The 24,123-nt window shown below is 46.8% G+C and overlaps 1 protein-coding gene across 1 annotated transcript in view; it reads right to left on the bottom strand.

Moving 5' to 3' along the window:
- Positions 1-1,872: 1,872 nt before the first annotated feature.
- The window catches only part of LOC146026611 (vitamin D3 hydroxylase-associated protein-like), a 53,286-nt gene continuing 31,035 nt past the window's right edge, over positions 1,873-24,123 (bottom strand). The window contains exons 7-15 of the mRNA XM_083157422.1: positions 23,353-23,477; positions 22,708-22,833; positions 22,021-22,118; positions 21,842-21,941; positions 21,538-21,581; positions 16,280-16,319; positions 16,015-16,123; positions 4,397-4,542; positions 1,873-3,008 (exon numbers count right to left, since the gene is read on the bottom strand). Coding sequence (XP_083013548.1) covers positions 2,889-3,008; positions 4,397-4,542; positions 16,015-16,123; positions 16,280-16,319; positions 21,538-21,581; positions 21,842-21,941; positions 22,021-22,118; positions 22,708-22,833; positions 23,353-23,477 — 908 coding nt within the window. The 3' untranslated portion in view covers positions 1,873-2,888. The remainder of the gene's footprint in view (positions 3,009-4,396; positions 4,543-16,014; positions 16,124-16,279; positions 16,320-21,537; positions 21,582-21,841; positions 21,942-22,020; positions 22,119-22,707; positions 22,834-23,352; positions 23,478-24,123) is intronic.

The raw sequence follows: 24,123 nt of genomic DNA on the forward strand, positions 1-24,123 counted from the left end.
AGATAATAGATAGAATCGAAGTGGTTGCCCATAGCAACACCCCATCTTAATAAATAAACCCACTATAGACTGGAATATGGCAATATGACGCAGCTTAATAAAGCACCACACCATTGGTTATAAGAAAACCTGTTCCTAATTATTTCAGGACACAATGCGGACACAACAATAGTCACAACTCATTTATTATTTATTGTACTTTTAAAATCTTTAAAAAAAAAAATTATCTAAATTATCTTTTCTAATAATTGACTGATTTAACCACCCGGCTATTGTGCATGTCATGTGATCAGAGACAGAGGTACTTCAGGTGGCACGGTCACATCACATACGTCCGTGCTGCCCTGCGTTTTTAGTTTAGGATATCCGTAATGCAACCGGATCTCCTCGCACGCCCTGCAGTGAGTCTCTGACCGCCAACATAATCCCATGCGGCCGGTTATATAGAGGGCATGTGCCAGGGATCCCAGTGCTGGGAGGTAACAGGTCCTCTCCCAGCACAATTTGGCTGATATCTGCAAGGGCGTCTGCTCAGCTGGAAACATCACTGCCCCACGTTATGTTGGTCATAGATACAGGGCCCCATGCGTGAGACAGCAATCCAAAAGGACACCCCTGGATACATCACACAGAGGTAATGTGGGGACTGCCTTTGTGTGAAGAGAAGATTGGTGAAGCAGCAGAAGTGGATTGAGGAAGGACCAATTATGAACTAGTTAAAAGCCAGTCAAAATGACGGCTTTTTCAACATCATTTCACTTTGATCTGTGACAGTTTTTACTTTCGCTTAGAGCTGTGACCGTTTTTAGCCCACTCTCTCCACCCCACCCCCTAACTGCTCCTACCTCCAGTCTCTGTCTTCCCAGCTCCCTCTCTCCATATCCAGCAAGTTTTAAACAGATCAGTGTCCCTGCAAAAACTGATTTCACTTTCTGTTTTGACATGTTGTAGCTCACAAAGGAGTCATTTGGTCTGTTGTGTGGCCTCTAGAGGTTACTGGTGGTACTTCACCTCGTACAGGTGAGGAGTAGTTAGCCTTTTATATATATATATATATAGATCTGGCAGGCAGTGAGACATTCAGAGGTGGCACACTGGGATGAAGCCCAGAGAGAAAGAGCTCAGAGTGCAGCAGCCAAAATAGCTGGTAGAATGCATAACAGAACCATGCGGTCTGCTGCTATAAGCCTCATCTGGGCAGCAGCCATCGTAGACAGACAAGTGTTAGTTTAGTTATTTTGGTACTTGTTTCCTAGCACGGCGCCCACGATATTCAGTCGTATGGCATTGTATTCAATTTAAAATTGTATACCATTTTATATGGCATACAATGCAATGCGATTTTAAATTGTATCAGCACCCTAATGGGTTTTTTCAATGTTAAATGCCCCCCCCTATACGATTTTTAATTGTATAAGCACCTTAATAGGTGCTTACAATGTTAAATGCATCCCCACGCCACCGCCACTATCAACGCCATCCCGAATCGTGGCGAGCGCATCGTGGCTGTGAGGGGCGGCGGTACGCGTCCTCCGACCTTTTCATACCCCCACTATCCACGTCGGCGTGGAGTTGATTGTATATAGTGCCCGAAGCGTGGCAAGCGCAGCGAGCCCTGCGAGGGGACGCGCATTACTTCACATGTATTCCACGTCCCCTCGCGGGGCACGCTGCGTTCGCCACACATATAAATCAACTCCACGCCGACATGGATAGTGGGGGTATGAAAGGGTTGGAGGACGCGTACCGCTGCCCCTCGCGGGCTCGCTGCGCTCGCTTAGGGTTGGCGTTGATAGTACGGGTGGCGTGGGGGTGCTTTTAACATTGTAAGCACCTATTACGGTGCTTATACAATTATTTATCTTATAGGGGGCACATTTAACAATGAAAACACCCATTAGGGTGCTTATACAATTTAAAATCATATACCATTATATATGCCATACAATTCGATGGTATACAATTTAAAATTGTATAACATTGCATCGCATACCATCGTATGCCTTATGGTATGCGATGCGATGGGCGCCATGCTAGGAAACAAGTACCATTATTTTTAGCGACGGAGCTATATGGTATCTGTATACAGGGACAGACTGGGGTTCTAAAACAGCCCTGGCATTTACTCTGTGGCATGGTCACAACTCAAGAGAGGCAGGTCATAGGGTCTGGCCATGCAGCATTCTCTTGCCTTTTTGTATTTTGGGAACATCAGATGGCGGAGCTACTCGGCCAGCCCTCGTCTCTGTGTGCAGGGCAGATGAGTAGAGCCATGTTTTTAGTTCGGACTGGTCCATAAGGCCATCGACCCTTCTGGCATTTGCCAGACGTACCAGATGGCAAGTCCAGCATCCTGAGATTTACACTCAGAGGGGTCTGTATATCCGTTAAATATTTAAGCTAGTAACCCGGTTACCCGTTCCACCAATAGTACTAATCGTCGTTGTTTAGTCAGTAAAACATTTTCTTGCTTTTCATATATTTCATTTTGCCAGCAATTCACCGGTAACCTTATATCTCTGCAATAAATGTGCTTTGTGATTCTAGAAGTAAGCCTGGCTGGCACATGGCAAGAGAACCCTTCCATATACTTCATGCAGCGGTTTAGATAGAAGTGGAGGCATTGTGTCACTAGGGAAGTCAGTGGACACACACATACAACAGATTCCGACGACGGCCTCTTAACATCAGAACAATAGGTGCCAGTTGATCAGGATTCTTTACAGTCAGAGCAGTAAACAGTTGATTGCTCTCCCACCAGGGCTGGTACTAGGGGACATTTCATAAAAAAGATTGGATATGCATTTATAGAAATCATCAATGAAAAAATTATGAAAAACATCCTGTTCAGCGATCTACTGGTAATGCATGACGTTTAGAGATCACTTTCATCGCTCCATCTTTGTCACCTTCTCCACCTCCTTCATCAGACGAAGACATTGCTCCTCCTGCCAGGGGAGGGTCACACACTGCACGCCCACCGGCATCCCCACGCTGTCAGCTACGGCCTACAGAACAACACAGTACACATAAGTACACATTACCCTCTACAGCCAGACTGAGGGTATTCCTGCCTATCCAAGGGAATGTTAACCTTTTGCGTGGCAATGCTGCTGTGAGAGATCCTCAAAATATGCGCAAAAAAATTATAATGGGTGCAATATTTATCTATTCAATGAATTGACTTGGCTGTATTTGCATTAATGTGTACTAAAAGAACAGTCGCTGTGAGCGGCGCTGGCATATTTTTGCGGATATTTTGAGGAACTCTTACAGCAACGTTGTCACAAGGGATGCCAAACCTGGGGCATTTTTTAAATGCCGAGATTTGCAATTGTAAAAAAGATCAATCCCAGGATTGGCCTCCGTAATAAAGAAAGAAAAACGTACCTGCCCCCCAACAAACTGAGGCAGAGCGGGCTGTGCGGCAGGGAGCAGGTGGTGGTGCGGGCTGTGCGGCCGGGACTGAACAGCGGCGGTGCGGCCAGATGGGAGTCGCAGAACAGCCAGAGGGTCCAGGATCCCCCCCCTGCAGTGAGCCGTACAGCGGCCGGGGGCTGAATAGAGGGGGTACGACCAGCAGGCTCTGCAGCGTGACCTCGCAGCGTCTGAGCGCAGTCTGATCTCGAAATCCTGGAATTGGGAACTCCAATCCCGGGATTCAAATCCCGGCAATTTTTGGGCCAAATCCCAGGATCTTGCAGATCCTGAACCCGGGATTGTCCACCCTAGTTGGCACTCTAAGGGTTAGTCAATTATTTTCTGTAAAACGTTACTCAGAAGGTGGAGCAAGTTGATATTTAAGAGTTAAGTTGAAATTTAATATTTGTCTCTCAATTTCTAGTGAAGTCTGCCCGTGATGGTGTAATGGGTCAATCACTTCCTGACCTTCCCTGATTCCTGACCTAGGGTCAACAGTCAAAAGGTCAACCTCCTACATTGTTGCTTAAAATTGGCTCAATAGCTGCAATAAAGTGTCAGGCAAGTGTTATGAAATAACCGACAATGGAATAACTGGAACAGTCAGCAGTTTGCGGTCTGTTCTGTCCTTTGTACATGACTTGGTATAACGGTAATATCTCAACTGTAACTTTGCCTGCCCATGCCTGCTCGGGTGGATGGCAGACATCACATGACGTTAGCACCCACCCCCGATTCGCCAATCTCCGTGCAGGATAAAAGTAAGTATAGATGAGCTGAACGACCAATGAAATGATTTTCCTCTGTGCGGCTGCATGTTAGCAGATGCGTAAGTGTACACATCCGCTCACCTCGCGTCGCAGGGATTTGGTCGGCAGCACTCGTTCACAGGGCAGAGTTGAGTTTACCTGCTCGCTGGGCAGCGAATATAAGAAGCCCAGCGAGCAGGTCTGAATGGGGCCCAAAATTCCCTTGCCTTCTTCATTAACTTGTCCCAGGCGTCCTTGTGGTGACCCTCGTACTTCTTCAGTGCCTCCTCATCCTCGCGGCTCACCGTGGTAACTGGCAGCACGCCAGCCGGGACATCCAACAGATTATATAAAATTGTGTATGACACAGCACCTGGAAGATAATGTATAAGGTCATAGACCTGCCTCTGTACACAGCCACTGAATATGGTGGCACTATACGAGCAATAACAAAGACAACTGCTACTAATGACAAGACTAACTTTCATCTAGCACTTGCCATATGCTTCAATGGATGACACTGCCGGCAGTTTGCCCATTTATAAATTCGGCACAGCGGCAGTGGTTTAAGAATCACCCTACAAACCCCTGAATAGTAAGTCCAGGGGTCTGAGGTAGAAAGTCGTACACAAACCACTCTTTAATAAAATTTCCTTTTCAGAATATTAGGCTATTGTGATATGACCCTACAACCAGAAACCTGTGAAGAACAGGTCAGGGAGCAGGGGATGGGAATGTTTTTATGGATAATATGCGATAAGATTATGAAATATTCTGTCCCTTATTTTCTCCCTGATGACGTTTATTATATTTGTGGTAGAAGGGCATACAAATGGCTCTCCATGAACTACGTTGGAATCTGTTATTTAGGTAGAGTGTTGCCCGAAGTAATGACACTTACCCATGATGAAATGGTAAGCATACACCAAGGTACTGTATATCTCCTCCTTACACTCATACCCATTATGACCAAATCCACAAGAGGGATTTAACAATCAGAAAGGGACCCATAGCCTCATTGCATTAGACATTACCCGTACTGCCAGAGGAGTCATACATTTTAAGTATATTCAAGCACCAGCAGGCTTGATAGACAACATTATGGAGATTTATGATGACACTTTCAGATACACTGGAAAGGAGTTGCAAGCTTATAAAAGATAGCTAGTTCAACATTGGATGGTGTTTAACTATCTGACAGCCATGACAGGAGGATATTGTGTCACCCTCTCCACACAGTTTGGGGTAAAGTGTTGCACGTATATTACTAACAATACTGAAGACCCAGAAGAAATCATCGATCCTCGGATCAATGAGATTCTTCAGCTTAAATGGGAGTTCAGGAGGGAGCACAATATCAGCCTGGCAGAAGTAGGTGACAAGGTCAGCAGATGGACCTCCTGGTTGAACCCAATGCATTGGTTCTCTGGGTTAGGAGAACTGGCACAAGGAATCATAGCCAGTATCAGAAAACTACTCCTCTGTGTCTGTGGTGTCATCATAGTCTTTGTATTATTGTTTAAGTGTGTTAAAATGTTGACCCGGGGAAAAACCAAACATACTGAGTGTAAGAACGAAGGATTCAGAGGAAGACAAGGGTTTGGTATATGACCCTAGGATCGAAATCATTACCCATTAAAAGGATACCAGGTCTGAAAAAATTATATATATATTGTAACATCCCCTGTTTTTATTTTGATCCCAAACCTGTACATTATCCTTCGTCACCTTGAGTAAATTAGAAACATAGAATTTGACGGCAGATAAGAACCACTTGGCCCATCTAGTCTGCCCCTTTTTTTAAACATGTTACCTCAAACCATATTTGATCCTTATTTTTTTTGTAAGGATATCAATATGCTTATCCCAAGCATGTTTAAATTGTACTACTGTATTTGCGTCTACCACCTCTGATGGTAGGCTATTCCACTTATCTACTACTCTTTCCCCTGAATCTTCCTCCCTCTAGTTTCAGTGCATGTCCTCGTGTTCTGTTGCTCCTCCTCCAGTGAAGAATGTCTCCCACCTGTACCTTGTTAAAACCCTTTGTTAGAAAAATTGTTAGATAAATGTGGTCCCTCGTTTATCCATAATCCAGGATTGGCCAAGCGCAGATGGTTTACTCCCCTTTTATGTTTTAGAGATCTCAAATTGTTTCTGTTAGGATTATGAATTTATTTTGTGTTTTAGAAAAATGTTGAGCTGTGACAGTTTTATATTTACTGTCAAAGGGTGAACTGTTAAAGTCGAACTGCATACACGCCATTTTAGAATGGTATGGCCACCGTTTTGGTTCCCAGAGTTACGCAAATAAAGTATAATACCCAAATTCTGTGTGACAAAGCGAGCTTTGAGCGCTGCCATACTAATACACATAAATTCATATCCCACACTTACACGAAAGAAAATATAGTTAAATGTAGGTTTAGTTGGCAGCACATAGTTTAACCAATAATACACTACTGTTTCTGTACATATTTCATATCCTTATGTTCCGTGTCCTTTGCGCAGCACTCCGGTCCTAACGAAAAGTTCGCAAGTCCTAAGGTCTAATAATTACGGACAAAATCCATAATCTATGTACTTTTGCGACATGAATTGAGGAAGACAAAGGATCAAGTTGTAACCGGTTCCGGTGGTTGATTTACGACCCCCCATGACGATGCCAGCAGACAAAGGACACCAAAGTACATTCCCTCTGCACCAATCCACTCTAAGTGCATTATGTTGCTCCAATCCACGAGGACCTGACTTTTGAACCCCTGACAAATGGAAACTACCTTTGACCTTCTTTGTGTGGACACTATAAAAGTAGCGATCCCTGGGCTGGATTGGTCACTTCTTCACTTCGTTTCCCCACTTCATCCTGACCGGGCTAAGTTCTATTAGAACCTAGTGAGCTCGACCGGACTGCGCTGCGCATTAGATGAGATGGTAAACGGTTGCATTCCTGTATGTATTTTCCTGTAATTATGGCTGATTGTATTTTGTATCTGTTTCTTTTCCCCCTAGTAGTGTAAAGCATATTTAGTATTGTTAAACCAACTGTATCCTGTATTATACTGTGTTTATCTTTCTATAACCCCCTGCTGTCCGCTAGGGACTAAATACATTATTTGGAGACTCTATCTCCTTACTTTTTTAGTTAAACTCGTGCCTTGACTTTTATTCGCATTTAGCGACAAAGGTGTAATACGGACATTGTCTTTAAAAGGTGTACTCAGTTTGGGTACTAAGTACTGTGAAAGATACTGATTTATAAGTATCGGTATAGCGTGTATGATACACGGACAAGGTTCGTTACACTTTGTTACACTGTGTTCGCACGTAGCTAGGAATAAAGGGTCAGCAGTTTACGGACAAAGTACGTATTGATAGCACGGACGCCGGTGACAGCCCTGGATGGGTGAAGCCTTGGGGGGGACCCCTTTATTGGGGGGGTCCCCACTTCTCCAGGTACCCTGTCCAAGGCTGACCAGCCACGGTGCTCATGTTTCGGCCGGGGGACCTTATTTTACAAAAGTGTCCCCCGGCTGTGGCATGACACCGCGGGCTGTTGGAGCCCAGGGCTGGTTTTAAAATACGGGAGACCCCCAGATTTTTTGTCCCCCGTATTATTGGAACCAGGACCGGTCCAAGAGTCCGGGGCTGGTTTCAGAAATACGGGGGGACCCCTATGCTTTTTGTCCCCCGTATTTTTGGAACCAGGTCCGGCTCAATGAGCCCGGGGCTGGCTATGCTCAAGAGGGGTTCCCTCACGACGTTTTTTTTTTTTTTTTTTTTTTACAAACACAAAATCGCACATTACCTCAAATTCGCACATTTTCATGCCTAAAATTCGCACATTTTCTCTTTCAATGGTCCTGGTGACACAGCTTCACATTGGGATGTAGGAGGGTCCGCAGGAGCCAGGCACCTATCCTAAAGCTTTTGGAGGGTAGGCTCCTCCCCTACTGCATCCCAGATTCCTCAGTTCGTGTTAGGTGCCCACTGGAGTGGGTGCTATTCTAAAGGGCTGCCGGAGCAGCCGAAGGAGTAGAGCTAGTTAGGGTTTTTATTATTTTATTAACTTTTACACTAGCTAGGTAGGCACAGTGTGAGGATTCTCATTAGTGAATCTTCACACTGCTAGCGCAGCAGGAGCTGACAGAAGCGCGTCCTGTCAGCTCACTGTGCACATGGGAGACGCTGTCTGGCCTCCCTGTGCAGCGCTTACAGCTTCTTTTAAGAAGCTGCCTGGGCTCCGGAGCGCTCTGAAACCGGCTTCACGCTAGGTGGGGATCATGGGGGACAGGCGCTCCGTGATGGCGGCGGCCATTTTATGCGGAGCTTACACACTGAGCTCCTGATACGAGAGGACAGCAGTGTTGTTACAGGCATGTTCCGAGTGGTCCCCAGCTGAGGGGGAGATACTGGAACAAGGAGATCCTACAATGGGAGCGGCTGTCTGGGGGTAGTTGGCGCCAAAAGTCACAGACCCCGCAGCAGCAGGGACTTGATCCCTTCCCTCACTCTGTTTTGGCGCCATTCAGAACGCTTGCAGCGGAGCTGAGCTGGCTTACAGATCCTGACAGAGTGATTGGATTTCCTGGGCATCGCTTTCCCCATTCTGAAGACTACAGAAAGCTAAGTGAACTGAGTATATTGGTTCTGTATATAATGTTTGTACATTTAATGCTGGGACTGTGTTAATTGAGAACATCAGGTCTGAGCAACAGCCTGTGGTCTTGGGGGAGGGAGCCTCAAATGCATTGAGCGCTTGCAGTGGTTGTACACTGAGAATTGTCCCTGAGGGGGGCTTATGTATTTATATGCGCTGCTGTGAAACCCATGGGGAGTGAACTCCAGAGGGTAGTACATCGGAACTTGCATGGGCCAAGCCCTAGGCAGGTCTGAAAATGCTTTGGTGCATTACTGGACAGGCAGAGTGATGGCTGGTAATTTCTCTAGACCATTGCCATTCTCTCAGCAGTCCCCTAGCTCTGTGCCTCGGACCCAGACAGATCCTGATTTATTACTGGTCATGCAGGATACTGCTATGGGAATCAGCAGGTTTAAATTACTTGTTGCACAAGTTTTATGGTTATTCTGTGGGGACACCTAAAAGGTCTTATTCAGAGCCATTATTAGCTGCTGATGAGGTAGGAGACTACACAGAACCAAACCAGGGTGATATTTCTGAAGAGTCCTCAGCCTCAGGGGTAGAGGATTTTATTACTGCTGTTAAACAGGCATTAAATTTGTCTGTGAAGGATAAACTCCTGCAAAGGTTGTTTTTTATGAGACAGCGTAAAGATTCTGATATCTCCCTGCAAAGGGGCCTAAAAAACCCCTGATAAAAGGCTTCAGATACTTAAAAGATTTCTAAGCCTGTACCCCATGCCTGAGGCGCATGCTGACCTCTGGAAAAAAAGGTCCCAGTGGTAGATGCTTCTGTGACACGTGTATCAAGACCTCAGGTGGAGCCACTGTGCTACCAGTACAAGGGGTAGCAGCGTTTAAGGACCCCGCAGACTAAAAGCTGGAGGGTAACCTCAAAGCATATTTTAAGGGGTGGGATACACCCTATGCCCTCTGATGATTTCAGCCTGGGTCTCTAAGGCCATGATCGTGTGGGCCAGAAATTTGTGCACTATTTTACACGTTGACCCTTGTGTGTTATTGCTTGCAGAGAAGCTTAAAAACGGCTGCAGAGCATGTATTGAAGTCTGAGAGGAAGCTCTCAAAATGGCTGCCAGAGTTTCCACAGTGTCTGTAAATGACAGGAGAGTCCTCTGGCTTAAGGCTTGGGAGGCAGATAATGTGTCTAAGAAAGCCTTAGAGACAATAGCTTTTAAAGGAAAGCTGTTATTTGCTTCTGAACTGGAAGAAGTTATTAAGCAGGCCACAGGTGGCAAAAGTAGTTTCCTGCCAGTCCCTGCAGCCAAGCAGACATCAAGGTTTCTGCTTTCAGGCCAGCCTTGCGGCCCTCCCTTAGAGGAGGTGCGTCTTTCTGAGGGCAGCCCTTCAGGGGAAAGGTCCTAAAGTCTAAATTTGGTTCCTTTCAAAAATAAGAAACCAAAACACAAAGAAGAGGACAAACCATCTGCATGACTGCCAAGGGTTTTGCCCGGCGGTGGTCTAGATGGGGGGACATCTGACACTGTTCAAAGACGCATGGGCATTGTTAGACCGGGATTCTTGGGTGTTAGAAATTACAACCCAGGGTTACAGAATTCCCTTCAAGGGTCTTCTTCCAAGAAGATTCATTCCCACGCCAATACCAAAAGGGGCTCGGCTCCGTACAGCTCCCTTGGGAGCGGCTCATTCTTTTTTAGAGAAGGGTGTGGTGATCCCGGTCCCCAGAGCGGAATGGAAAAAAGGCTTTTATTCCACTGTGTCGGGTGTCCAAACCAGACGGGTCTTTCAGACCGATTCTCAATTTAAAGTCGTTAATTATCCATTTGTGGGTAGACCATTTCAAAATGGAGTCTCTATGGTCAGTGCTGTGAAGCCTGGACCAGGGAGAATTTTTGGCGTTCATGGATGTCCAGGACGCGTACCTTCATGTTCCTGTTCACCCAGGACATCAGGCCCTATTGAGATAGGAGACCATACACTTGCAATTCCAGGCGTTGCACTTCGGCCTGGCCTCAGCGCCAAGGGTATTCACCAAGATAATGTCTGTAATGGCGGCTGTGCTTCGACTGAGGGGAAACACCGTGATCCCATATTTGGACGACCTGCTGTTCAGAGCGGAGTCAGCAGACATGTTGAAGAGTCACTTGGCAAAAGCCATTGGGTTTTTGGCAGGCTCACGGCTTGTTTTTAAACTTACAAAAGTCTCAGTTGGTGCCGTCACAGAGACTCCAATTCTTGGGGGTCATTCGGGTTACCCATCTACATCGGGTATTTTTACTGGAGGCAAAGGCCAGGGATCTGGTTGCCTTAGTCCAGGAGATTCTCAGCTCTCGGAGCACATCAGTATGGAGGTGCCTCAAGCTGCTGGGGAAGATGGTGGCGTCTTTCGAGACGCGGCAGTTTGCCAGGTTCCACTCTCGGGTGTTCCAGTGAGAATATTTTGAAGGCTTGGTCAGGAATCACACAGACCATGAAATCTGAACAGATAGTGCTGTCTTCGGAAACTCGAGCCTCCCTGAAATAGTGGACAGACGTGGACTCCCTTCAGTGGGGTTGGTCACTGCAGTCCTGGAGCTGGCTGGTAGTCACTACCGACGCCAGTCTCAGGGGCTGGGGGGGCAGTAGTCTTGGACCTGCGTCTGCAGAGTTTGTGGACTCCATAGGAATCTGCCTTACCGATCAGTATCTTGAAACTGAGAGCTGTGTGGAAAGTGTTTTCTCTAGCGGGAGACAGGTTGCAGAGGCTCCCTTTAAGGATTCAGACTGACAACGCCACAGCTGTGGCTTATCTGAACCACCAGGGAGGCACACGCAGCAAGCTGGCTATGTGGGAGGTGTCCCGAATCTTCTTGTGGGCGGAACAGAATGTTCCAGCATTATCAGCAATATTTATACCAGGAATGGAGAATATAGAGGCCGACTTCCTGAGCAGGAAGGAGCTGATGGAAGGGAAACGGAGCCTGAACCCACAAGTATTCCACCAGATTACATGGAGGTGGGGAACCTTGGAGGGGGACCTGATGGCATCCAGATTCATCCATCAGGTACCCAGGTTTTATGCCAGGATGAGGGATCCACTGGCAGAAGCGGTGGATGCCATGTCTATCCCCTGGGAGGGGAATTCTCTTTATGTTTTTCCACCAGTTCCAATGCTGGCAAGAGTGTTGAAAAAGATACAGGCCCTGACAATTCCAGTAATTTTAGTGGCCCCAGATTGGCCAAGGAGATCCTAGTACTCGAGGCTTCAGAAATTCTCTGTGGACTCATGGCGTCTACCTCTGAGGTCAGACCGTCTAAGACAAGGACCGTTTAACTATCTGGATTCAGCTTGATTAATTTTGATGGCCTGGCAGTTGAAACCGCCATTTTGAGGAATATAGGATTCTCAGAGGTGGTGGTTAACACGATGATTAAAGCCAGAGAGTCTTCTGAAAATTATTATAGGGTCTGGAAGACCTATATTCGATGGTGTGAAAGATAGAAATCACACACATCCCGATTTAAAGTGGCTAAAATTGTTGGAGTTTTTTACAGAATGGACTTTCCTCTGGGTTAAGCCTTCAGTAACTCAAAGTACATATCTCGGCCTTGTCAATTTCTTTCCGAAGAAGGGTTGCATTAATACTGGAAGTCAGATCTTCCTGCAGGGGGTTTTCTCTATTGAACCCTCCCTACAAGCAACCAGTAGCGCCAGGGGAATTATCTCTGGTTCTGGAGTACCTTAAAAGGGCGCCTTTTGAGCCGTTAAGGTTGGCTGACCTTAGTTTCCTTTACAGGGAAGCTGGTATTTTGTTGGCGGTGGCGTCAGAAAAAAGAGTATTGGAGTTGGGAGCTTTGTTCTACAAGTCTCCCTCCCTTATATGTCATGATGATAGGGCTGTCTTTCGGACAGTACCCCAAGATTTTTACCAAAAGTAGTCTCTGCTTTTCATCTAAATCAGGAGATGGTTCTGCCTGTGTTTCAACCCCCAGAGGGTTCTAGGAAAAGGGACAAATTGAGGAATTTGGATGTTGTGCGCGTCTTGCGCGTTTAGGTGGACAGAGTTAAGAGTGTCAGAAAGACTGATACTTTACTGGTTTTGTATGACATACACAAAATTGGTTGGGCTGCTTCTAAGCAGACCATTGCTAGGTGGTTGCGCTCTGTTATTGCGTTTGCATATGCTAAAGTTGGTAGGCCTGTACCGGCCAGGATTAATGCGCATACCACCAGGTCGGTTACCACCTCTTGGGCGGTTCGACTTGGGGCAACAGCTGAGCAGGTTTGCAGGGCTGCCATTTGGTCATCTGTTCATACTTTTGCCAAATTCAATAGGTTCCATGAGTTCGCGTCGGTGGACGCATCATTCGGGCGAGCAGTGATGAGAACTGCAGACCTGAGCGTACCCACCCAAAAGGACCGGCTCTGGAACGTCCCAATGTGAAGCTGTGTCACCAGGACCATTGAAAGAGAAAAAGGGATTTTTGTAAGAACTTACCGTTCGAATCCCTTTCTCTGATATGGTCCTGGTGACACAGCGATCCCTCCCTTACGCTCAGTAAGTATGCCAGTGTTCATGATGTTTCATGTTATAATTGGTTGAAAAGTTAAATTTAAAATTGTGCATATGATATGTGCAGGCGTTGTACTGAGTTAATGTATTCCAGTGGCTTTGAAAGATTGAACTGAGGAATCTGGGATGCAGTAGGGGAGGAGCCTACCCTCCAAAAGCTTTAGGATAGGTGCCTGGCTCCTGCGGACCCTCCTACATCCCAATGTGAAGCTGTGTCACCAGGACCATATCAGAGAAAGGGATTCGAACGGTAAGTTCTTACAAAAATCCCTTTATTGCACTTAATCGCACTTTTCTTTCCGGAACACGCACCTCATTAAATATGCGAATCCGCAGTAAAAATGTGATTTAAAAAAAGTGCGATAATGGGCGATTTTGAAAGTGCGAAAAACTCTCATTCTATTAAATGTCACCCATAGGGGGAAATTTACTAAGAATACGAATGCAAAAAGTTGCATTCGTATTCTTAATACGAATGGCTACAACTGCATACGTCGTATGCCAAGTCGTGTTCCGGTGGGGGATTTACAAAGCAGTCAAATACGACTGCTTTGTAACCCTACGATGGCGTATTAATTCGTATTAGCTGGCCGTATATACGGCCACTAATATGAATAACTACAGGCAGTCAGATCCGTGCAGGCTGCAGAGTGTAAAAAAAAGAGAAAAATCAATAAATAAAAAAACGGCGTGGGGTCCCCCCCACAGCTGTAACCAGCACCAGGTTGAAAGAGTCGGGACGGTAATGAAAAATCAGGGAACCCGACAAATAGGGGTTCCCCGATTTTTAACAACCAGCCCCAGGCTCCAGGTCCGGGGCTGGTTCCCAAAATACGGGGGAAAAAATGACTAGGGGTCCCCTGTATTTTAAGAACCAGCCCAGGCCAAACCAGCCAGCAGGGTAATGCCACAGCCGGGTGGAGACTTTTTATACAAGTCCCCCCAGCCAAAGCATTAATCAGGAACCGACTTTCTCAGCTCCTGATTGGCCGCCTAGCGGCCAATAGAATCATTCCGATGAGAGGCGCGGAGGATGAAAGATCTCTGCGCCTCTCAGTCCGATGCGGGGAAACTGCTGGAATCGCCGGCAGCTTGAAGAAGCTGGAAGAAGTCCAGGACTACGTCGGATTAAGACTTCAGATCTTCCATGGAGGACCTGGGTGAGTAGGATTTCCTTCCACAGGCCCCCATGGATTTCTTCGTACCGGATGGACGCTGCCGACACAGACGCCGCCGACATGGAGCCGACCGCCGATATGGAGCAGGACATGGCACCAGACCAAGACCCAGGGACCTACCTACGGGCTCAAGATAGGTAAGTATCAGTATGTATGGGCTTTGGATGTATTAAAGTTTTAATGTGTGTCAGTGTGTATTTATTTCACTATTTTTTTACTGTGGAACTACAAGTGCCAGCGGGCCCTTTAATGCCCCGCAGGCTGGGACTTGTGGTTCTCCAAGTCCGAGCTTGCGGGGGAGGCTTGCTGGGACTCATAGTTCCACAGTTTAAAACAATAGTTTTTAAATCTATTTTTTTACACTCAATCAGCCCGGTGGCCACCGCTCCAGGGCCACCGGGGACAGCACCAGGCTTCAGCCTGGTCAGGTAAGTCCTGGAGGGGGGGGGGGGGACCCCTTCATTGGGGGGGGGTCCCCACTCCCCCAGGGCCCCTGGCCAGGCTGACTGGTCAGGGGGTTAATGCTTTGGCCGGGGGGACTTGTATAAAAAGTCTCCCCCCGGCTGTGGCATTACCCTGCTGGCTGGTTTGGTCTGGGGCTGGTTCTTAAAATACGGGGGACACCTACTCATTTTGTCCCCCGTATTTTGGGAACCAGCCCTGGACCTGGAGCCTGGGGTTGGTTTAAAAAAACCGGGGACCCTTTATTTGTCGGGTTCCCTGATTTTTAATTACAGGCCCCGGCTCTTTCAGCCTGGTGCTGGTTACAGCTGAGGGGGGGAACCCACGCTGTTTTTTATTTATTTATTTTTTTCTCTATTTTTTAACACTAAAGCCTGCACGGATCTGATCCGTGCAGGCTTCTGCCAAATACGACAGGAAAATAAAGTGTATTTTCCTGCCGTATATTCGTGGCAGTTTTACACTAATTAGCGGCCGTATTATCAATACGGCCGCTTAGTAAATCAGGAACCACCATTCTTTGAATGGTGATTTCTGCCGTATTCTTTCGATGGTGTAGACATTCGTATTTGTAAATACAAAATACGAATGTCCCATCATTAAGAATACGAAAATACGATTTTTTTCCATGAATTTTTTTTAGTAAATTTCCTCCATAGTGTCTAGTGTCCATTTGTGTGTCTCCGGAATACCGCTATCTGTTGGCAGCGAGTGAATCTACATCTCTTTTTCTCTCACACATGCACAAACACAGAGGCAACCTCAAAGTAGCAGACTATCTTTCAAAGCATTTGCTTAGAGCGGGCTTACTAGTACATAATATATTCCAACAGCTGGCTGAATGAATGCTACTTATATCGCATTCTAGATTACAACTTGCCAATGTCTCTTTAAGTGTCAATGTGCAATGATTAACCCCCAGAGTTCCAGCGTCTGTACCGGTGCCCTGTGAGGACAGTAAGCAGCAGCTGATGGCTCACACTGTACAAGACAAGTGAGGACAGTTTAAGGACAGACAGTAATGTCACATACTTGACAGCTTTCCAGGGTATCCGATGGATAAGGCAGGCCCCAAAATAGGGCAGAGGAGAGCGTCCAGGCCCTGTGCCTTCCAGCGGGTGATAAACTCCTGGCGATACGCCTGCACAAGCACAGAGATCAGAAGTCATGGGAAACACACACTGTTATTATCACGGTCATTGGAAATCATAAAATCTATCCTCTACTAAGACACAGATATAATGTTCCCTTTGTGTCTGGTGGGATAGACAGTGAATGGAAATTCTGTGTCATTTACCTCCACTGCCCCATGATGTTTCCAAAGCTCCTTCACCGAACTGGAAGGAAGAACAACACATTTATAGATTACTATTGGTATTATTAATATTTATTATTATACTTCCCCTATATACAGTAGATATATATATTTCTTCAGTACCTCCCAAATACCCAGTGCTTATTAAACCGATGACAGGCATACGGACATGCTGCGGCCATTTGGGGGTGGGGGTGGCCAGCGTTTCATAAGATGTGGGGTGTTGCCCCCTGATTTCTCTACGCACCATGGACAGTGCCTGCATCCTTTGCTGAACCTGGCGGCATGTTAATTCCGATCCCCCTGAGTGTTACTCAGATCATCCATGTTCCCGTGGGTGATCTGATCCTTTGCTGAACCTGGCGGCATGTTAATTCCGATCCCCCTGAGTGTTACTCAGATCATCCATGTTCCCGTGGGTGATCTGATCCTTTGCTGAACCTGGCGGCATGTTAATTCCGATCCCCCTGAGTGTTACTCAGATCATCCATGTTCCCGTGGGTGATCTGATCCTTTGCTGAACCTGGCGGCATGTTAATTCCGATCACCCTGAGTGTTACTCAGATCATCCATGTTCCCGTGGGTGATCTGATCCTTTGCTGAACCTGGCGGCATGTTAAATCCGATCACCCTGAGTGTTACTCAGATCATCGATGTTCCCGTGGGTGATCTGATCCTTTGCTGAACCTGGCGGCATGTTAATTCCGATCACCCTGAGTGTTACTCAGATCATCCATGTTCCCGTGGGTGATCTGATCCTTTGCTGAACCTGGCGGCATGTTAATTCCGATCACCCTGAGTGTTATTCAGATCATCGATGTTCCCGTGGGTGATCTGATCCTTTGCTGAACCTGGCGGCATGTTAATTCCGATCACCCTGAGTGTTACTCAGATCATCGATGTTCCCGTGGGTGATCTGATCCTTTGCTGAACCTGGCGGCATGTTAATTCCGATCACCCTGAGTGTTACTCAGATCCTCGATGTTCCCGTGGGTGATCTGATCCTTTGCTGAACCTGGCGGCATGTTAATTCCGATCACCCTGAGTGTAACTCAGATCATCGATGTTCCCGTGGGTGATCTGATCCTTTGCTGAACCTGGCGGCATGTTAATTCCGATCACCCTGAGTGTTACCCAGATCATCGATGTTCCCGTGGGTGATCTGATCCTTTGCTGAACCTGGCGGCATGTTAATTCCGATCACCCTGAGTGTTACTCAGATCATCGATGTTCCTGTGGGTGATCTGATCCTTTGCTGAACCTGGCGGCATGTTAATTCCGATCACCGTGAGTGTTACTCAGATCATCGATGTTCCCGTGGGTGATCTGATCCTTTGCTGAACCTGGCGGCATGTTAATTCCGATCACCCTGAGTGTTACTCAGATCATCGATGTTCCCGTGGGTGATCTGATCCTTTGCTGAACCTGGTGGCATGTTAATTCCGACCACCCTGAGTGTTACTCAGATCATCGATGTTCCCGTGGGTGATCTGATCCTTTGCTGAACCTGGTGGCATGTTAATTCCGACCACCCTGAGTGTTACTCAGATCATCCATGTTCCCGTGGGTGATCTGATGATGTGTCTTTGGATGCAGCAGCGGATCAGCAAAGTCAGCAGGAGGTGTGTGTTTACTCAAGACTAGTCATCGCTGGCTGTTAGCAGGGTGATTGACACCCTGCGGCCGTTTGGGGGGTGGTAACCCTGCGATTTCTGGGCGTGCCCCAGAAAATGCAGGCATTTCTTGGCCACTGGGAGGGCCAATGACATCATGAGCAGCCTTCTTCTCCTCACAGCCATTGCAGCGACGGGTCAGTCCTGGCTCCTGGTTCGCTGAGAACAGAGGGGAAAACCATTTGACAGTGAGCGTTTGCGAATGGTTTTTCTCTCAGTTGCACGGCTGCGAATTAATTTGCAGCCGTGCACATAGGCGGGAATTCACATGTACGGGGCGGCGTTTACCTCTTCGCAGCTCAGCGATCTGGTCTGAATTCGGCCCATAGTGCCAGCCTCACCAGCCAGTGTATTCTTGCTTTGTACTTTTGTCTCAGATTAGGTAGACATTAATGCTGACACAATGTCAACAGTTATGACATCAAAATTGTTGAAATATCAACAGCCAACATGACCTGTGCATCAGCCCCAAATGCTCTGATCCTGGACTTCCCTCTGAATTTGGGATTGCCATTAACTGTGCTGAAAAGCATTTCACCACAAATAACGGCAATGATACACTAATATCCCTTTTACACCAGAGCCGCGACCCAGATTATTGCCGCTCCAGGCCGGGGCTTGGCGTAAAAGAGAAAAAAATAAATAACTTGGGTCCTGTTACCCGGTGTCCGACCCGACAAATGTTCACGGTCGGACACGTTGCTTCCCCGGAGTCAGGGGCCGTGTAAATGGGTAACCCGGTTCATCCGACCCTGGGACCCATTTCCTCCAATCAGGGAGCCCCAACCTCCGGACCGCAGCGCCCTGAGGTCAGTCCGGAGGTTGGGCAGGGGCTGCGTACAGCCTCCGCTACTTTCTGCGGTACTATGCAGACAGCAGCAGAGGTGAATGGATGTCTGTATGTGGCATCCATTCACCTCATGGATGGAGGCTGGGGGCAGCCCAGCAGCTTACCTGGGTGCTGGGCTTGCCCCCAGCATGTCGGTCGTCTTTGCAGGGGTGTCAGGCGGCGTTGCGGGGGTGATGGTCGGCAGGTTTCCCGGCGCTTGGAGATGATGTCATCTCCAAGCGCAGGCTCAGGGCCCAAATTCCCCGGCGTCCCCTACCCGGCATAATGCCGGGGGAGGCCAGTGTAAAAGGGAACAACTGCCGGGTGGCATCCGGGTCCAAAAACCCAGGTGCGACCTGGCAGTTTTGGTGTACAAGTGTTATGACAGGGAAGCCCAGGGGCAGAGCATTTTGTACCTGACATATGGGATCCCGTTGGAGGGTCTGATGTATATATAAAAGGTCAACATTGTCAGAGTGTCAACATAAACATTAGGCTGCAGGGCAGTAGGGTTAGGCCTAGTCACTAGGGGGAGGTTAGGAGTAGGCCGTTCCCTCAGATAGCTCTGTTGGACCTGACACTTGCGTCTGCCGAGACCCAGAAGACACCGCTCTAGTTGCTTCAGCCGTTGAGAGCAGGTAAGTGGCTGCTGGGCCACTAGGGATGACTTCATCATAACGGTTGACACTGTCAGGTCAACATTTCATGTCAACATTATGAATGTCAACATTTCCTAACGCACCCCTTGTGTTGCATTTATAGGAATAGGACTCATATTTAAATAAAACACATCACACAGCTACAGGTGCGTCCTCCTATATTTAGGGGGATATTCAATCTCCGTCGAGCATCTCCCGTGGGGGAGATGCTCGACTGGCCCTATTCAATGCTGTCTTCCCCGACAGCATTGAACAGGGTTTCCTGTCAGAACGAGCCCAACATCTCTAGCTGTCGGGCTCGTTCTGCCGAGAACAGCCGGGAAGTGACGAGCTGCCGGCTGCAGCTCGTCACTTCCCGGCCGCAACTCGCGGCCACGCCCCCTTCTCGCCGCTCAGTGGCCGGGACATTGAATGCCGACTGCCGAGCTCCAGGCGAGCTCACCGAGAACGGGACAGGGGCACGGCTGTCGCGCTAGCTCGACAGCCGTGCCCCTGACATTGAATACCCCCCTTAGCCTCAATATACCATGCAGCACGAGATGCCCGGCTTGAGTGAGCCACCAGGATCTGTGCAACTATGTCCCAGCCGGGCGTGACACTGCTGTGCGACTAGGAAGCACCAGGAGACTGCGCTTGTGCTGCTCAATCTGATACGTGACACTTCTATATCTGTGTGTGACTGTGGCTTACCAAACCAAACTATTTGGCACAATTTCAGCATGTGTACATGTATGAGGATACATCTGTAGCTCTCCATTCTATCTCAGAAAAGTTGTTTATTTTTTTGTAAAAAGATATAAAATGCCTTGTGGTGCTGATTTATGGTGTATTTCAACAGTTTAGATCACATATAATTATTGGGCCTTATTCTAGTTCACTCTTTCATGCAAAATCCTTCTTAGATGGACAAAACAAATGTGCACCGCAGGTAGGGCAGATGTAACATGTGCAGAGAGAATTAGATTTGGGTGAGTTATTTTGTTTATGTGCAGGGTAAATACTGGCTGCTTTATTTTTACACTGCAATATAGATCTCACTTTGAAGTAAAACCCCACCCAAATCGAATTCTCTCTGCACAAGTTACATCTGCCCCACCTGCAGTGCACATGGTTTTGTCCATCTATGGCTGTGTACATACGGGGACGATTTTGTCTAATATCGCAGGCAGTTTCTTTTTCATCAGAGACCATCTCTGGTCGGTGATGCAAACGTGACACTGAGCGATATATCGGTCATCGTGAGCAATATATCGCTCAGCAATTTATCCCCCCGTGTGTACGGGACTTAAGAAGGATTTTGTCAGAAATAGTGAACTAGAATAAGGCCCATTGGGGCAGATGTATTAAGCCTTAACAAGAGATAAATGCAAGGATGATAAAGAGAGATAAACGTCCAGCCAATCAGCTCCTTACTGACTTTTTTCAAACACAGCCTGTAACATGGCAGTTAGGATGTGATTGGCTGGACGTTTATCTCTCTTAGGGTCAGATTCTCTAAGCTTCAAAAGTGATAAAATGGAGAGTGATAAACAGCCAGCCAATCAGCTCCTGTCTGACATTTTTCAAACACAGTCTGTGACATGGCAGGTAGGAGCTGATTGGCTGGCTGTTTATCACTTTCCATTTTAACACTTTTGAAGCTTAGAGAATCTGGCCCTTTATCATCCTCGGATTTATCTCTTGTTAAGGCTTGATACATCTGCCACATAGTTACTAAAGGTCGATGTTGATCGATTTCCATTTGCTCTTAATTGATGCTGGGCTTCAACGGCTAAAACACACAGATATATATAATATACATTTGTAAATGTTAGAAAATATGTGTCCTAGCTCTGGAAGACCAACATCGACAACAACATTAAGATCAATTTTAAATCCAACCAAAAATTGCCCAACCTTGATCTTAAAGAAATATACCCCAAAAACCCTTTTCATGTTTCTCAGAAAAGCAATATGCATGGAAATGGCCTCATACTGCCCCCTCCTGGAGGAGACGTGAAAGACGTACAAAAGGTCTCCAACGTCTGCCTGAAACAAACCTACAATATGAAATACTCTGGAATATGAACGTTATCTTACCCTACTCCTCGCGTATTCTGGAGAATCTTCGCTAGTCGAGGAAACTACAGAGAGGGAGATATGACGTGAATAAACGCAGTTCCAACAGACAACTACACATGTACGATATAATGACTGGCATGGTATATATCTTGTACATTCCACCACTGTCCTGGAGAATTACATAGTGCACTAACAATGGACCTCAGACCAGAAGCACTCTGGACAGTCGTCGCACTCCAGAGTGGCATCCCTAATGTGCACTTTGGGCCTTCTTGGACTGCACCAAATGTATGCTGGACAATGAATGACTGTCTCAACTCACCACGGGCTTAACAATGATTGAGAGCAAGCTCTTCAGCCAAGATGGGCAGGCGTAGGTTGTAACCTGAGTTTTCAAGTTTGGATCTACTTGGTCTCCTTTACTAAGAATAAAAGAATAATATTACTCATTTTTCACTGTTCCTCGTGGTTAGACATAATTGGAATATCCCGTATACATACAAATTATCCAGGAAGGTGGAGCCTCCGTCAGCCAGCAACCCCTTCATTGCCAACTCATACAATGACTCCTCTACAGATACGGGTGTAAATGGCACCAACTGCAAAAAGAGATACAACAGTCAGTTAGACCGTCCTCTGAATATTGTCTGTGGATACCAACAATTAGACAGCCCCTCTGAGTACAGTCTCGAGATAGCAATTAGACTGCCACACCTACTCCCCTCTCCAAGAACCCAGTCTCTAGGTACCAACAATTAGCCACTTGCCCCAAGTCCATCCTCTAGACACTTAAGACACCCCCGATAACGACGCATGGGTCTGAGAAATCGGGTGAAAAGTATAAAACCTCCAATTCCAATCCCATGCGCATTAGATCGGAGCTGAAGATCACCAAGGCTGCCATAAAGATTTACCATATCCCGCAGCCATGATTGGGATCGCATCCGATACATCGTATGTAAAAGGACCACATAAGGAGTATCGTATGCGATCCTGCCGTCCAGGAAGCTACCGGGGAGTTCAAGGGAAATTGTGAGAAGTCGCACAAGTGTATGGGGTCTTTAGACAGCTCCAAAAAAATCCTGCTGACTAGATAACAATTAGCTTGCAAAGCAAATTATCAATGAGAGGTTACAAATACAAATGTGTTTTACCATCTTGGTCTGTATAACATAAGGATGCAGGTACCTTGTGTCCTGCCTTCTCCAGGAGAGCCTTGGTCTGCAGGACAGCCCGCCGCATAGATGGTGTGGCCATGGTAGAGCCGTCCGTCTCATAGAATCCGATACAGAGGGGCCGGGTGCTGGAATATACCTGGGGGAATCAGACAGTCCAGAAATGAATCTGCTAAATCCTAACCAGTTACCGAAGTCCACAAAGATTCACCACATACAGAAATGTAAACCGGTGGTTTTGCCTATTTGGGAGAAGGGATCACTGGAAGATCATTTAAGGTTCCAGATCCAGAGACAATCTGCTAACATGGTAAACATTCTGCAATAGATTTCTGCACAGCACAATATAAATGTGGGATTATTGGCCGAGGCGTTCGCACAGGGGGGGCGGATTGAGGTGGTTAGGGTGCGTTCTCTGGGCGCACCAATGATAACGGCCAAACAATGGTTTCCGAGCACTCGGAAGAAGACTGGGCACTGTGGGAGCCTAAAGGAAAACTATCTGATAGTCTGTTATACAGACAGTCTCCCATTGCTGCTGCACTGGTCATTGCCGAGCTCTTAGTGGTTTGCTCAGCATGCTGGGATATGTAGTACGGTACAGAAGATTATGTTAAGGATGACACATTATTAAAGCAAACACGGCTGTGTGTCATACCTCCTCATTGAAGGGAATTGGTGGGACTGTGGGGTCCATCTGGAACATGTCATCACACAGTACAGCTCTCATGGCTATCACCAGACTGTCCACGTCTCTTGCAATTGGTCCAAGCATCGCAGTAACTGGAAAAGTGTTTTATTATAAATATATTACTTCCTTTATTTGCATGTAAGAGTAACAAATGCTAATTGCTATAAATGTCTGTCAGTCTCATAACCAATAATCCATGCAGGTCAACCAAGGCATACCAGTTGGCCCTTGAAGGTTAGGCAATTATACTGTATAATCAATTACCTATTTAGCTCAGCCAATCAGATGTTAGAGATATTCGGGTTTGGTTTTACACAGATTTACCCGGGTCTCAAAGCGGGATATCCAAAACATGTGACAGACGTTCATCAAATTCAAAATCCAAATTTGCTCTAATTTGGCAATAAGAACCGAGTAATTCTGGGTAAAACCGAACCCGCACATCTCTAATATATATATATATATATATATATATATATATATGTCACATACGCTCGGCACTCCGGACAAAACGATGCAAGTTACCGTGGTGCCTTCACAGTCATTGATACACACTGGTATCCCCTCGAGCTTGTAGTAGAGCCTTGGAGATAAAGAGCGGCACTCACGGATTTGTAAAAGTATAGTTTATGTCATCTTAGTGCATTACATCATGGTCTCAATCAAGCGACGTTTCAAGGCAGGATGCCTTTTCATCAGGAGAGACAAAAAAGTGCTGGTAGTGCTGGTGAAGGGGAT

This window comes from Crinia signifera, chromosome 8, assembly GCF_055691185.1.
Source record: "Crinia signifera chromosome 8, ASM5569118v1, whole genome shotgun sequence".
Lineage (NCBI taxonomy): Eukaryota > Metazoa > Chordata > Amphibia > Anura > Myobatrachidae > Crinia > Crinia signifera.